We start from the raw sequence: 17,239 nt of genomic DNA on the forward strand, positions 1-17,239 counted from the left end.
ATCAGTTGTAAGAAAGAAAGTTGATGTTTCAACAATATAATTTATTCTGGTAATAAGATTGATTCAATACTACACGCAGTTTACTATTGTGATTTTGTTAACTAATTTGAAATTATTTTTCAAACGAGTAAGGTAGAGAGTAACAGAGTGCAGACTTGATAAAGTTTTCAATTGTGCAGATACTGAAATCGTTTGACTGTTAACTGTTGATGCAGTTCTCAGGGTAAGATATGATCAAAGGTTTATGAGAAAATATGAAAGGTTTAACTTAAGTATTGCAGGTCGAATTCTTACCAGAAACTATCAACTTCTGTCCTGAATTCCTGAATGTATCTAAACAACGTCAGAAACGAGAGAGAATTTATAGAGAATCTATCGACCTCAGGATTCAGTTCCAAAGATAATCGTTGAATCTGACATTGCGAATTAAAAATGGGTTCGTTTCTGATGTTTTTACAATTAACCATGCTTTGTGTACCTGAGTCCAGGTATTTGGATTGATGAATCCTAGATTGATTGAGGGATCAGTGACCCGATGATCTTAACACACCTCGGCCATCAACTGATGAGAAAGTTTAGGAATTTTACCAGTAACAAATGTACCAAGCAAGAGATAAGGTCTATTACATTTTAGCAAATTGTTATTTGATCCAGTATTCAGTTCCACAGTTTTCTTGGTTTATTGCCCTTAAACTTAGATTAGTCCCAATATCTTCAACCTAGAGTCAGATGTTAACTCATTGTGGCCGATTCTAGATCTAGGAGCTTTCGGGTGACGTTAACCATGTTGGGTTGAATGAAGGAAAGCAAAAGTCTTAGAACTCAATTCCGTAGCAACATAGGGGTGACGTGATGTCACGTGTTCTCTTAGTGACTGAGGAATGTAGCTCTTCAAGCCGCAACCTTAAACTTTTATTGGTTTCCAAATGGATTCCAGGAGGCGATGACGGGCAGCGATGTCAGGCGGCGGTAACCATTAGACTGTTCTGAGAAGCTGAAACATTGAAACAGACGGACACGAGTTCTCACTGCTGCGATGATGTTTTATATCAGTAACTACTATGCAATTACTGCGCATTCCACACATTCCTAACTCGTGCCTAGAAAATTCCGATCGACAGATGAAGCCATTTTAGAACCTATGAATAAGTAAATTACTATAAACAGAATTTGATGAAAAAAGGAAAATGTAAATCACAATTATGGTGGAAAACTTTATTGAGTCAAACAATTCATAGTAATATCCGCAAACTGGTCGGAATGAATCAACAAAATAGGTTTGAGACAGAGAACCAGTACAAGACAACACAGTCCCTGCGGACAAGAGTGCTCCATTAGACCACGAGGTCACCACACGTCCTCCAAACATCGCCACTTACACTTCAGATAATTATACTTCCGGTCAGTGTCTGGTTTCACGTTCACGTCTAATCTAAAAATTGTTAAATTAGAATTTTTGTTCTCATCGAAAACATGATAAACCAAAAGAAGCAAAAGCGAAAATGAGAGTTCATATGTTTTGCGTGAAACTGGACGCGGCGAAAGCTCAGATGGTTCTATATGGAACGTGATTTCAATGAATTCGAATAGAGTTTTGAAAAATTGTTGAATACATACGTATACTGTGACTTGATATTATTTGAAGGTAGCCATTGATGAAACACTCTGAGACCGTGTTGTAAAGAAGATTATGAACTCAACAAGTTAGTAAAAAGGGGTAAAAACTAAATTACGTAATACAATAGTTAATATCAGTGAAAATCTGAATATTAAGTGGAAATCAATCAATGAGTGAAAATGAACATAGTAACGAGTGTTGAATCAAAGGACAAATTATGCATTGAGTTTTTTAAAATCTCAAAATAGGGATTGTCCCTTTTGTTTATTTGGTGGTTTTGATTTGGTGTCCATTACAAACCCACCACACCTGCCGGGAATGAAACAAGGGGTTTTGATTTTGAAATTGGAAATCGAAGTGCTGTTCCAGTTGTGTGTTCGATATTCGATTTAGAAAAATATGTATAATTGCAGAGGAATTAAGAAGTATGTCTTTGGTTTTTTGTTGTGTCTTTATGACTTTTGTTGCAGAATTGCAAGTTTTATCCGCAATTAGATTTTGTATCGTTTTGTAGAAGGTCTTTTATTTCTTTTCTTGTTCATTCGACGTCCATCACGCAATCAGCGTTCATGTGACCTACAAATTTTCTCCAGTAATTCGGAATGTCAGGTTTATTTTCAAGTTACCCAACTCGCAAAACGTCACCAGAGTTCAAAATCAGTTCTTTTTTAAAGACAAGACTCATCACTGGGAAGACAAGTTTTGTTATGATCTTCCCTTGAAGAAAACATTCCCCACAACATTCGACGGTAAAATTGATTTCGGTGTTTCTTGTTTTTGAAGATATTCTAATTTCGGCGACGTTTGCATCGAATTTTGATTAGAATTTGTTCTCTGAAAGCTGGAATCGTGTGTAAATATATGAAGAAATTAGTGCGATAAATCAATTCACGTGGAGTAGCGAATATCTCATACGTTAAATAAACTGTTAGGGAGAATTGCTCGGGGACGTTAAAATTACGCAAAGTACGCAACGCTTTATCGAGGAAAATACCAATCTCATAGGGTGAAACTAAAAACACATACGACATTACTATATAAAGCATAGCTTTGTTACCTCTGTTAGTCACGTGTTTGTTTGAAAGGCAGCTTATTTTAGCAGTTAACACTGATAAACATAAAATGATTATACACGGAATTGTGCCTTTTAGTGCAGCGGTTATTGTTTCAAATATATACAGAACACCAAATCTATCCCCACTTCGTCCAGCTATTTCATTACCTAAACTTTCGCAACATGTTCGATTATTTCCACAAGTTTTCATAACGGTATAAAAACCTGCGTTGTGAGATAAAGATATTGTCAGTGTAAATAACGTTGCTAGCATTCTCTTGTGGTTTGTGACGTATTGTTTGTGGAAAAACGGTTTCTTTATCGCCAATAACCTTTCACCTGCCATAGTAACAACAATCCAGTTAGAAAAAGAGACCGGCAAATCTCGTATTAGACCTGTGAGTATTTTCATACAAGAATCGAAAGGAACATATCGCCATGAACTTAACTTACTGAAGTTCGATACGAATCGTGCGAGACCTGAATGAACTGGACACAGCGTGGACTTAAAACCTGTTGGAAACATGCCACCTCGACTGCATTTCTCTGGTGAACGAAGAAACTTTATACGCATTACCACGTGACGCACGGACGAGGCATATACGTCAAGTTGATAAAGAATGAATATCTGATCAGATATCGCTAGTGAAAGCAAATAAATGAACGTAGCGCGAACTGAACGAGATTTACGACACCGAATAAATGTGACAATATTAGTGAAATTCAAGCACGCGAATAAAGGATCAAAAAAACCTACAAAGTACCTCATTTCTACGTTGAAATTATAAATTTTCGATATTTGGATCATAGATTGGTACTCGTTACTATTGGAATCGGTGAAATTTCGTGAATCCATAGTGACAACGAAGTCTGAAGAAGACGGAGTCACAGCCGAGCTGAAGATGCAATAACTGCGCTTATTTACAGGTAGCGAGAGTCAGTAGTACGTATCTATTTCCCCGCATCACATTTCCCTGTTTCCACTTCGAGATTTTATTTATTTCCGTGTATTTCAAGGAAAACTATGTGCTTGAATACAAAAAACCCACAAGTCGGCCACAATTCATATCAGTCCAGTTCTACAAATTAGATTGATGGAAATTGAACATAATCTTCCTAACAAACTGCACTAAACGCGATATGAATATTGACCAATCAGATGACAGTATCTGTTATATAAGAGATGATTTAATTATGTTTCAACAATAGAATTTATTCTGGTAACAAGATTCATTCAATACTACACGCAGTTTACTATTGTGATTCTGTTAACTACTTTAAAAATGTTTGTCAAGAGAGTGATGAAGATAGAGTGAGTGAGTGCGCAGACACAAGACAAAATTATCAATTGTGAACATATTGAAAATCCATTGACTGTTTATTATTGATGCAGTTCAGGATCAGTCTCAATGCAACTAACACAGTGTTATATCGGACGGGTCAATATGGATTTATATATTTATATACGAGAAAATACTATGATTAAAATGCAAGGTTTGACTTACGGTGTATTTAACTATTGCAGGTCAAATCCTAACTAGAATCTATGACATTTTGTCCTGAATTTCAAAATATGTATCTCTGTACAACGACTAATGACAAATGTTAGAAGCGAGATCGAGTTTATACAGAATTAGGAAGTTGCGGTGGACCATACTATACTCCCACTAGCAGTGACAGCAAACACAAACACCTCCCTGGCGGAAGTGGTCCATAGTGCACCGATCCTAGTGGTAGCAGTCTATGCTACAAGCCCCCTAGCGGCGGTGAAGAAATACTACCTCCTCTAGGAATGTGGCAGTTGTACACATCCCCCTTGCGGTGGTGGCTCATACTAAATCCCCCTGGTGGCAAATGAAGACCTACACACTTCCCCTGGTGACAGAGGATGGTCGTTCACTGACCCCCACCCCGTTAATATACAAAGAAAGGCAATTTCTATAATAATGATACATGAATTTCACTTAATTATGTCATGTTAGAAATACGAACAAGAACGGTATAAACTTTTTGTAGATATGTCATTTCAAATATTAATGGCTAACTATCATATAACTTTAGCAACTTTCATTGAACAATGTTGGAGTAAAAGGAGTATATGTATTTTCAGTGCCATCTGAAGCTATTTATAATTAAATCTAATTAACTACATGTCCCCATAACAAAACAAACATACAATATACAATGCAATTATATATCGATAATACTGTTTCAGTTTCAGTTTCAGTTTAGTTTATTCACTCAACAAGTTATGATAAAATTGCACAGAGCACAAAAATAACGCATAAATTACAGCATATTACAAAAATATAATGATAGTATTGATAATAATTATATTGAGAGAGTGCTGACTTTGTGAGAGTGTGCTGACTGTGTGAGAGTGTGCCGACTGTCTGATAATGTTCTGGTTGTCAGTGAATGTTCTTGAACTGACCGTGTCTACTCGCGTATTGGAAAATTAATCCAACTTTGATATAAAGATATCTACAGCTAAGATTCGTTTGTAAGATTTATTGTCAACAGCGAATAGAAAATAGATTCGCTGAAATCTAACACAATTTTCTCAGATTTTGTGACTGAATTAAATATAAATATTTGTTGTACAAGAATTAATTGTAAATGGTGAAATAGCTTTTAGTAAATCATCTGAACAGGCCTGAAAAATATCTATTTGTTCTTTACATGGAAAACACGGGTCACAATAGCATTAGTTCATTATTAAACCACATAAATAATACACGCAAATACACAGGGCAATAGAGTTCTAAGTTCTTAATTCCTAAAAAGAGAACCTTTTTAGTTCAGCAGTTCTCAGAGGCTGAACTTTATTCCATGAGGAGAACCCTTTCCACTTCTTATCGATAATCTTGAACCAAACTTAACCTAGATCCGCTATCATTCTCTGCTGATTACAAAAGTTTACCTGATATACAGAAATATTTGGTAGGTACACCGTTTTAACAATTTCTACTTGCGAAAAAGTTCTGAAAATAAAAGTCAACACTGATTCAGGAAATGTCCACGTGTTATATGACACCTACACTCACGCTGAGTTCACATACAAACTGTATTCAATGATTTTTACGCGTCTAGAAAATCGTGTTTAATTTTTGAATAATATCAACATTTTAACTTGTAATTAGACGTGTTTGTTTATTGATCGTCGTTAAGGCTGAATATAAACATTAAACACCCGTTAAAATAACTCGTTATACTGTTTACACGATCGATAATTAATGGCGGCTTTAGTTAGAAGCCATTTTACAAGGATCAACTTACATCTCTACAAAACCATGAATCAATTTACATCGAATTAATTAGAGTATTTAAACTATCATCCGCATATTGACACTGGCAATTATTAGAACGCACGATCCTAACTTCGCTGTTTAAATATGTTTTAAGCAATACGGATTACACTAGAGCTCTGCGGAGCTGTTTGGAGTTTGTTTTAAGTGACGTTTGGTGCTCGCGCTCTGATATCGATGACATAGTTGTAACTGAGCGACTAGTAGTAGAGTAACACAGTCGGTAGCAACCCGCACTGAACCCAACTCACGTACTATACTGACTGTTTGAGATCGTGCGGACTGTCTGAGAGTACACTGTCTGTTTGAGACTGTGCGGACTGCCTGAGAGCGAACTGACTGCCTGAGAGCGTACTGACTGTCTGAGAGTGTACTGACTGTCTCAGAGCGTACTGACTGTCTCAGAGCGTACTGACTGTCTCAGAGTGTACTGACTGTCTGAAAGCCTATCGACTGTCTGAGATTGTTACTGACTGTCTTGGAGTGTAGCGACTGTCTGAGAATATATTGGAACTGACTGTGTCTTCTCGCATATCCGAAAATAATTCAACGTTGATACGAATATATCATCAGAATTATTTATTCCAGCTGCAAGTCATTTGTAATATTTATTGTTAACAATAAGTAAAAAATTAATTCTCAGAAATCTGCCAGAATTTACTCAGATTTGTGGAAGTTTAACATTGTGTAGAACATAAATATAAGTGAACTATATATCAATATTCGTTGCACAAAAATTCATTGTAAAATTTGAATATACCTTACATAGAAAATAAACATACAAACCTCAAATGGTAGGTCGATACTTGGGATACAAAATTAATTGGGATAAGAAAATTAATTCTTTTAAAACAAACCCAATTTACTCAGATTTTGTAAAAGTTTGATATCGTGTAGAAATATAAATGTAACATTAACAAAAATATTCGTTGCAAATGGTGGAATAGGCCTATGTTGTAGTGAAAAACGTCTTAGCACTTCTTTAGATAGTTTTAAATCTCAATTAAAAACTCACCTTTTTACTATTGCTTATTCTTAAACGCCTAATTCTGCTGTCTTTTACTTGTATCTATATATACTTTTTATATGCTAGTTCTGTATTTTTGAAAAAAATATTATTTGTAAGCCAAAGAGCATATTCTAATATGGATTTGGAAATAAATTATTATTATTATTATTATTATTATTATTATGAAAACATCCGCGCTGGCTTGATGATATTTATCGATACTACAGGCACAGCATTCGTTCATTATTCTGCCACATAATTACACAGGTTGCCAGTAGTTCGTATGGGTAGCTTTCAAATAGAGAAACATCCATTTTCTATTAATTAGACAGAAACTTTAACCATGGACTCTAAAACGATTTCGTTTTAGAGTCCATGCGTTAATCGAAACCTAAATTGGAACAGTGTGTTAACCACGAGACCACCAAATTCTGGTGACTGATACAGTTTGTCAGTTTGTCTGGTCAGGTGTAGGACTAATGAACCCCTAGAGACCAGTGACTTGATAATCAAAACGACTCTACTGACGAATTTTACCAGTCGTAAATTTTCCACGCAAGAGACAGAGTCTGTACTGTATTTAGAGAAATTTTTATTAGAGACCGGACTGAGTTCCACAGTTCTTGGTTAATTAGTCTCTCAACTTGAATCATTTCCAATATTTTCTAACCCTGCTAAAAGAGTCAGAAGTAAACTCATTGTCTAACCCAAGAGTCAGAAGTAACAGAAGTAAACGCATCGTGGCTTTCTGGATCTTGAAGCTCACGGATGACGTCACACACCACCATGTCGTGTTGAAGAAAAGACACAAAATCGAAATCCAATTTATACAGCAATCAAATGGTGACGTGATGTCACGTGGGCTCTTAGCGACTGAGGAGGAATGTAGCTCCATAAGCTGCAACTATTAAACTTTTATTGGATTCCAGGAGGCGATGACGGGAAGCGACGGTAATCATTAGACTGTTCTGAGAAGCTGAAACATTGAAACAGACAGACATGAGTTCTCAGTGCATGTGATGATGTTATATATCAGTTACTATTCAATTACTGCGCATTCCACGCATTTCTATCTCGTGTCTAGAAAATTCCGTCACAAAACTATTTATTACAATTTAACAGTCGCAATTTCCGTCCATTTAAACACCGTCTGTAGTAATTAGAATGTATAAGTCGGGAGCGGGGGGGGGGGGGGTGAGAGGGAGGTTTGACACAGAATAATAAAAGTTCCATTAGTCATGTCATGACGCAAAACATTGATCTGAAAATTCAATGAATGTAAGATGGTTTTTTTATCAGTGAATTATGTCTTGTGAGACAGTGTGAGCTTTATTTGATTCGAAAATCATTTTCAAGTTCAACTCCGATAATGAACTCTAAACTCGCGAAGTCGGTTAGTTAGATTTGTTGGTTTCCTTATTCCACATCATCGCATCTCCCTGATTCCACTCCGGATCATCTTAAACTTTCCGGCCGTGTATTTCAAGAGAAATTCCGTTCATAGATACAGAGACTCTAAAATCTGTCACACCAGTCCAATTTCGCAGAAAGTGAAATGATATAAATTAAACGTAATCTTCTTCACAGACTGTACTATAAATACGATATGAATATTGACCAATCAGATGCCAGGAAGCAGTTGTTTGAGAGAATTGACTTATATAATTATGTTTCAACAATAGATTTTATTCAGCTCATTCAAGATAACGTTTAGCCTACGATTGCGATTTACAACAGTCGTGAATAATTCAAGTGATCAAAAATCTATTTTTCAAAAGAATGTGAGACGAGTGCAGATATGTTTTCATTTGCGGAGATATGAATATCTGCTGACTGTTTATTAATGTTGATGATGCAGTTCATGGGCCAGTCTCTATGTACATACATGTATATACCGTACGAACACCTTCAACTCCTGAAAATGGTTTTTTTCAATCCAAAGTTGATTATAAAAGAATTTAGTCCTTCAAGTTTTTTCTTCCAAAAATGTACACGTTACCAGGTACGGTTGCTTAAGGACAACTGGAACTAAGAGATGGTAGGTTCACTCACACTGCTAAAACGTGGGATTAACAGTTCTTAACACAACACCGATTGCCATACAAAACTGTGGAATCAATCGAGAAACTACCGCTAGTTGAAGTAGGTAGTAGTAGTAAGTAGTAGTAGTAGTAGTTTAGTTACGCGTAGTAGTTAGTTATTAGTAGTTTAGTTACGCGGTAACCCGTTCTCGCTATTCCGAACATTTTAGACCTTGACCTCTGCCAGCATAAACACTGCAATAACTTACTCTTGCCGGAAGTCGAATTGGTACTTAACATCCTCTTATTCTTCGATGCCGTGGACTTTCTATTTTTTGTTAAGGGGAGTATAGTGAAGTGAATGGGGCAGCTCCAATTAATCCCGATTGCAAATAAAATTCGATCATAAATGTTGATATTTGAACGCGTGCATTCGTTAACATTGCGCGCGATAATAAAACAACGCTGAGCGGGGCATAAACTAGCGCCGGTTCTATGGTGTAGTGGTTAGCACATTGGACTTTGAATCCAGTAGCCCGAGTTCGAATCTCGGTAGAACCTTGATTTTTTTTTCGACCAACTAAAAGCTCATTGAAACATCATATTATCATATATTATATTCATATTTATTTCATATAATTATTTTACATACATTTATTTTATAATCCATTTTTCCACTTTTAATACATCAGTTTCAACACATCGCCGATTAAGCACCTTTTCTTCAACATCATGAATTAATTGATTGATGATAATTAGTTATTTTACTATGAGGAATTCTTATGATAATTCAACGCATATTTCTTCAAGATAAACATATAATTTAAGCACAGGAGGTTCACAATTTATTTACACGTGACCTTTTCGAGCCCTAACTGGGACAAGACGCACATATTCCAAAGTGTTATTTTCAAAAAGGCTAACAGTCGACACTCTTTAAATTTACGTATTTTGTTTGTCAATGTTTGCGGTGTAAAGATACGGGTTTAGTCCATAAATACTGGATTTCATAGAATTACAGGCTCCAGCCAGCGCCCCAGCATAGTTGTAACCCGCGGTACCCATTGGTAAACTAGGCAGAAAGTTCGCCGGACCATACGGCATGAACGCCAGCCCTCGCGCCGTGTTCGTAGTTGCGTACGCATACGGAAGTGTACTCATAGTGGCGCCACCTGCACCGATAGGCGAAAAAGCGGATTTGATTTGATTCGTACTGACTGTACTAGGTGGCGCTGCCGTAGTGGTCGCATAGGGTTTATGACTTATCAGACCCCGACCAGTGGTGCCATCTTTTGCAGCAGTTTGTGATTTGTCGACGTGGTTATTAAGAATCTGTTCGATAGCCTGAACGACGTCGTTATTACAACCCTGTAATATCAGCTGTAATACACTGTGTTTCATGTGGGGGAAAACCCGAGCTAACATCTCGACGGGAGGTCGTCTGATTAACCCACTCCTGTGCGCGGCGCTGTGTTCGTTCATCAATCCGTCTCTCCTCAATAAACTGTTCGTGTTCGGAATCGTATCATCTTCATTTTCACTCTTTTCCTCGTCGTCAACTTTTACATTTTCATCTTCAGCCGTTTCGTCTCCGGATTTCGCCGATAGGGGTCGTTCGATCCTATCCGATTGGTTGTTGTTATGTCCGATGATGTCGCCACTGGTCTTATCATCCGGGGTATTTTCCTCTGATGAGTTATCGAGCTGCTGCTGCTGCTGATGATGATGCTGAAAGCTGTCCGTTGATTTATGAGAATGACACGGTGATGGACTCTCTCGACTGTTAAATGAATCTGATCTTGCTCGTTTTGCAGGCGGTGGCCCAACTCCAGCTGTTAATATACAAAACAAAAGATAACATTAGAAATAGTCAGATATTTTGTTCAAACGATGAACTGCTCCTGACATCATTGGTTTCACAGAATTCAAATATCAGGTCACAGTTGGACCATTTCGAATTTCCACAATACCTCTTGCGCTAGATAGGGGGCGCTGTTTTATTGATATTGTTCCAATTTATCTGCTTGATGATTGGGAAAGTGCTACACCAACTATTCCACCAGATGGCTTGACGAACACTCAGTCTGACGTTGTCCAAATAATTTAATTTTTGATGAACTTTGAACTGGATTTTTAGACTCCGGAATCCGTATTATATCATCACAGTTCATACAACAATAAATCTATTTTTCTACTCGGATGTCGGTATATAATAGTTTTCATTGATAATTCATTTAGCTTAAGAAAATGTCCATTCTGTTTTAATTAAGGTGTAGAAGAACTTGAATGCGGACTACCAACTATCTACTAGCGAACCTGGCGGATCCTCGCATGCCAGATGTGTAATCCTCGCTTGCCAGACGTGGAATCCTCGATTGCCACAGTGGCGGTGCGGGTATTCCATTAGTGCCACCCAAACTCTCTGGTACCCCTTTTTTCTTCAGCTCTAATGTTTCTACGTGTATAGCTGTTTTACTACCCCGTTAGTTTGTATCCCATTTTATTACGTAATTAAAGTCAAATTGAGATTTAAAAATACCATTCGTTTTACTGCGCATATGGAAGATAAAGGCATATAGATATCGGGATGTCACATTTAATAATGCTCTAGACACTCGTGACCAGACGTCTCTACAGCGTGCTGTTTAACCGCATATGTTAAACTAATTAATAATTATTGAAATGTGACAAAGGAACAACAGTTGTCGTCAGTTCAACATGTTTGTGACAATTGTCTTTATTACGACTGATTACAGTCGAATAACAACCGGTTCTATGGTGTAGTGGTTAGCACATTGGACTTTGAATCCAGTAGCCCGAGTTCGAATCTCGGTAGAACCTTGATTTTTGTTTTCCTGTGGCAATTAAATTGGTTGTTGTTAGTGAAGATCCACCAAGCGCCCTAGTACGTCAAATGCGCTACAAATTTTTGCCAGATTTAAATAAAAATCTAAATGTAAACTTTGTTTTTGACCATGTTTTTGACCTTCTTAACATTTCCATAAAGCTAGTCAATATTGGAGTTGAATCAAACTTCTATGGTGTTCTGACAATCGTATGGCCGCGCAGAACCCCTGAGCCCCATTTTATAGACTGGTATTAACTTTACCCCAGGGGCTAAGTCAATTGAAATTGAATTGAGTTAGCCCCCAGGTTAAAGTTAATTAGCAGTCTGTAAAACTGGCCCCTGTTGTTTTATCAACGTGTAACTCCTAAAAACATTCTTATTTTTCAAACCCAGTTTGCATTATCTTTAACTCTGCCTCTCTCTGCCCTCTCTCCCGGTGCGTTACAAACATCTTCAAAGAAAACGTTTTTATTTCAAGTTCCAGATTTTAAGGAATGATATTTGAGCCGTTAATAAGTTTGATATTTAAATGTTTCTGAAGAAAGTGGAGCCCATGCCACGTCGGGATCATCACCGGTTCTGTGGTTACATAAAACAGAAACTTGAAAACGCCACCTCGATAGCGACAGGGAGTTGCTTAAAAATGATACCCCATACTGAGAGCTCTCTAATGATACCAAACAAATATAAGGCCTTAAATGGAATTATTAGAAATCTGATAGCTTTCAAAACGTAATTGATAGATCCTCCACTGAAAACAGGGACCTAGCTTTTTTTTACAATCGTGAGTTTTTGTTTCGTTTTTGACGCTATAGGGTTTTAACATTGCAATAAGCTGATTAAACTTAATTGGTTTCCATACGCCGTCATTAACGAAAATTGAAGAAAACAAGTTTTGAAATTAGTTCATAGAATTGGGCAAAATTGGCATTGAAACGATAAAAAGTTTTGATAAACAAAATCACACTTTTGCAAAAAATCATTTTACCTATATAATGCACAATTTATCTGCAGCATTTTCTCTTCATTCTCTGTATTCTGTATTTCAGAATGTTAAATTCGACGCTTTCCCTCATGCGTGCGCGATTTTAGATTTTACGTTAATTTGTGCATTGCAAATAAGTCGAAAAAATATATTGTAAACGTCTAAGAAAATATACCGTAAATATTTATCTAAAATGACAAAAACGTGATATGGATAAATCATCCATTGCCACCGAGGGACGAGCGTTATTTGTTATTAAGAAACGTTTTACTGACTGACCCCCCGCGAAGACGATGGTTTTAATGACTCACATTTTCAAACATTTAACGAGATTTCTATCAAAAACACTTTGACAAATTACAGCAGCAAATTTCGCGAATTAATAAGTTTTACTGGTTATTGTGGTGAATGCGAAAATTCAACGGCACAAGATAATTAAAAGAGTCAATGTGACTGATGAGGGGGAGGGAGGGGGCCTAGGGAGCGGGTGCAAGGGGAGGAGAAGATTAATCACGAAGAATTGTAATCAAATGACATTTGATTTAATTTCTATTTAAATCAGAAAAATATTATTGTATTTGGAGGAAAATCAATGAGACCTACGCCTTGCAAAACTTGAAATTGAGAAATATTTTCGTGATAATTTCAGTTAAGTGTGAAAAACAGTGCTTATAAAATACAGATTTTACTTGGCTTTAGAACCACAATAGTCTTAGGTCGAAGTTTATGAGTGAACCCATAAACCCAATTTGACGCTTTGCAAACGCGGATTCAGACGTTATAGAACCGTATGGGCACCGTCGCGAAAATTTCGTGTCCTTTAAGTAGTCCCTAAAAAATCAAAAGTAGGAAAAGGCATATTTCTACAAGACGAGGCAGAAAATTTTCAACCAAATTTTCTGGGAGACGCCAAGACCTCCTCGTTTGTCCTGGATTATGCCTTTTTTTATACATACATATATATTTTTTGCAATACCCTCAACAGTGGTCTATGGATCCGCCCCCGCTGTGGGTCGATCTAGTTTGAAAAGTTTAAATGATTCCTATGCGATAGCGCTGGTCAGTTGTTCAAGGAATTGTTTTAACGTGACCCTTAAAACGGGTCCATAGTTTTAAACACGGTCTATAAAAAACGAACTGCAACTCGTTTTATAGTCCATGGGTTTTAAAGAGGCTACAATCGGGCAAATACCCCAGGATTCAGTTCAGACAATGCTGGTAATTGTCACGATTATGTCGTTTATCCGAGCAACTGGCTCCCGGTCATTTAACTGTGTGAAAGAACAGTGACGTACTGTGATTAGACGATTATCATCTGAGTTTCTATATATAAGAGCCCTCACTCACTCTCTTTGTAAACAGCATATTCTTACACGACTCGTGTATAAAATGGGACTCAGAAATACAAACACCTATAGAAACAACCATTCGGAAGGTAGTAAACGCCTATAGAATATCGGTAACGGTATCCGTAGTCATCAATGAATAAAAGACTCGCTCTTATAGGAGCAACCAGGCAACACGTCTGACAAACAGGTTTTACGGTCAAATAAACTGATTTTAGACGTCCTATGTTTGCCGTTGTAGTCCTTCTGTTAGAGTTTTACCCGTATAGTTAGTGTGTTGACAAGTCCAAGTAAGCCCCCTCATTGACTGACTATCTGTCACTATGTGATAACGTGTACCTTAATTTTGTACTAAATGATGAAGATGTAGACACTTTCATAATTGTTGCAAAAGTTATGATTTCAAAATATTGAGAAAATGATAAATCGCGCAGTTTTTAAGGAGTTATTAGAAATCAGGGAAACCTCCATTCAACCTTTATGCGTAGAAATAATGCGATTGATTTAATTCTGCATTTTCTATGAGATATTTGCCGCATACCATAACATTTTTCGGTTACGAATTGCAGGCTTTTATAGTTCTATGACTTAAAGTTATGTCCGACTTTTGGAAAAAGATCTGATTCCGAAACACAATAAAAGATCAACCAGTCTTTCAAAGTCGTAAATGCATATTATGTGAATTTATTTAGGAGTCAATATTTTGACAAGTTGTGTCGAAGTACAATAGTAGTAACTATGTGAAACCGGTAGTGTTTAAAGAGGGGAGTGTTGGAGGGACGGAGGGGAGGAGGGGCGGAGGGGCGGAGGGGGTTCGCGTTACAGACTAAAAAGTTTTATTCATATTCCGTATTAGATTTCAATAGAAAAAAACTGACACGATTCCAACTAGAATCAATATTGAATCTTCAGGATAATGTTCTGATTTCTTTATTCAGAAATATAAAGTGCTCAATATTCAAATAATCTTTCTGTCATTTTCTAAATGGTGTTTTACTTTGAAAAAAAAGCTATTTCGCCCATGGCGGCCTTCTTAAAAAGTTCTTTTTAAATCAATGCAACAAGTATTAAAAAATGTAGAATTTCGAAAAGATCTATCAATTATCAAAATTTCCGTATGCGTACTCAACCACTGGAAATCTGTTCGATAAATTAAATATTTTGGTTTTCATTTTTCTATTTCTTCCCATTGAAATCTGAAACCATTCTGGATTTGAAATAAAAGATTTTTTTCTGATCCAAAAAGTTCGAATTGTTCTTATTTTACACGCGAAATTTGTATTTGCGTTTAAATAATGGTTTATATAAGCCTAGAGTGTATAAATTTACTCTAGAATAAAATCCATCTGTTGTATTTTCGGGGGGTAAATATAAGATAGAATTGCACCGCAGTAATATTCAATCGCTAGTTAGTCGTAGCGTCGCAGCTGATACTAACATAAAACATGTTTAAAATTACATTCAACAAATCCCGGAGTAAATAACACAGACTATGCAGGAATTCAATCCATCAATTCAATTCAATTCACACATGTTCAATTCAAATAAACTCGAAACATTATATTTTACAGTTTGCTCTTTCGAATTAGAGGTAAATACTGTAGGAATAAATACAGCTGCCGCCATAAATATACCACAGGTTTTAACTACTCCAGGTTTAAGGGTTCACAGGTCGTGTATTGACAGAGAACTCGCGAATTCTGACAGATGATCCCGCAGTATAATTTACAATCGTTTTATTTATAAGTGTTTAATTGGAATAGTTCCGCATTCCGCGATCCGCATTCCGCATTTGACAGTCCGCATTCTTAACTACGTAGTTAGTTTTCGGTATTATTATTATTATTATTATTATTATTATTATTATTATCATTATTTATTTTTCCATTTTGAATTATAATAATCGTACAAAGTAATACAAATACAAAAATTCAAGATGGAGGGAAACATGAAGAAACTTGTTAAGGTTTATATGATATTCATGCCACCCTCGTACACCCAATCACACTCTCTTTCACACTACATTCACACTGAAAATATTTAAGTGCCAGATGGCAGAGACTGGCAAGGTTATCGAAACATTAATTGAGAAGATACTGTCTGAAAAAAAGTGTTCGAATGATTCGTGAAAAATTCATTTCAAATCTTCACCCTTTAAGAATATATTTGAAGCTTAATGCTTTTAAATCTGAATGGTTGACTTGAAAGTATTAGATGAAACACTCTGAATGCATGTTTTTTTAAGATGATAGAAATCCCCGTACACTTGGAATAGAAAGATTCCGAAATAATTGTGTTTCCTTGAGCTTAGTATTTTACGTTGCAACTTTGTGCTACTCTATTTTAAAGGTGATTTTAAAGCATCGATGAAACTTCAATCTGAGCCCGCATGACAAAGATGATATAGAATCCCTGCACACTAAAAATGAAAAGTCTGAAATTATTCTCTGAACTAGTAGTTTATTCAAGGTTTTGACTCAAACCGTGCGGGGATTTTATATTAGTTCATTTCAAAGGTATCACAAAGTAAAACTTACCGGTATTTTGTAGCATCATCAGCTCGTAGGCTCTTGTCGTGTTACTATTATCGTCAGGTTCAATAGCCGTACTATTCAGAGATAGAAGTCCTCCCGGGCCGTAAAGCAGCCCCAATTCTCTAGCCTCGTTCTCTTCCTGGGCCTGTTGTCGTCTCAACGCCACCTGAGCGGCCATCACTCTCTGTCTTTCAGCTATCAAAGTACACTTAGCGCAAACGCAGTCCCGCCATCGACAATATCGTTTATGTCCCTTCAGAGCCGATACGACCCCGTGATTACGGCACCGGGCGCATTTAGGGGTACGGGGGAACCGCTCGGACCCGCGTAGAAATAGAGGTGCCGTCGACATGCTACCCGGAGCTAAACTCGATTCAGACCTCTGAGGTAGCGAGTCCGACGAGTCTAAATTCAACTTCCCTGATGACAAATCCAGTTTGATGTTTCTTGCCGCTTGGCTTCGCGCTCGATTTGAGAAAAGTCCAAATAAAGTCACAAGTTGTACGATAACGTCTT

The 17,239-nt window shown here is 36.9% G+C and overlaps 1 protein-coding gene and 2 non-coding genes across 3 annotated transcripts; 2 read left to right on the forward strand and 1 right to left on the reverse strand.

The window, feature by feature from the left end:
* Positions 1–9,499: 9,499 nt before the first annotated feature.
* Positions 9,500–9,571, forward strand: Trnaq-uug (transfer RNA glutamine (anticodon UUG)). The gene has a single exon. It is a non-coding gene; the product is annotated as a tRNA-Gln (tRNA).
* A 381-nt stretch (positions 9,572–9,952) lies between these two features.
* Positions 9,953–17,075, reverse strand: LOC141898371 (doublesex- and mab-3-related transcription factor A2-like). Its single transcript, XM_074784223.1, has 2 exons — positions 16,727–17,075; positions 9,953–10,842 (listed from the first exon to the last, which is right to left on the reverse strand). Exons 1-2 carry the CDS (start codon positions 17,073–17,075, stop codon positions 9,953–9,955), a joined length of 1,239 nt encoding a protein of 412 aa, XP_074640324.1.
* On the forward strand, positions 11,780–11,851 carry Trnaq-uug (transfer RNA glutamine (anticodon UUG)). The gene has a single exon. It is a non-coding gene; the product is annotated as a tRNA-Gln (tRNA).
* Positions 17,076–17,239: the final 164 nt, after the last annotated feature.

The sequence above is a fragment of the Tubulanus polymorphus genome, chromosome 2, assembly GCF_964204645.1.
Source record: "Tubulanus polymorphus chromosome 2, tnTubPoly1.2, whole genome shotgun sequence".
Classification (NCBI taxonomy): domain Eukaryota; kingdom Metazoa; phylum Nemertea; class Palaeonemertea; order Tubulaniformes; family Tubulanidae; genus Tubulanus; species Tubulanus polymorphus.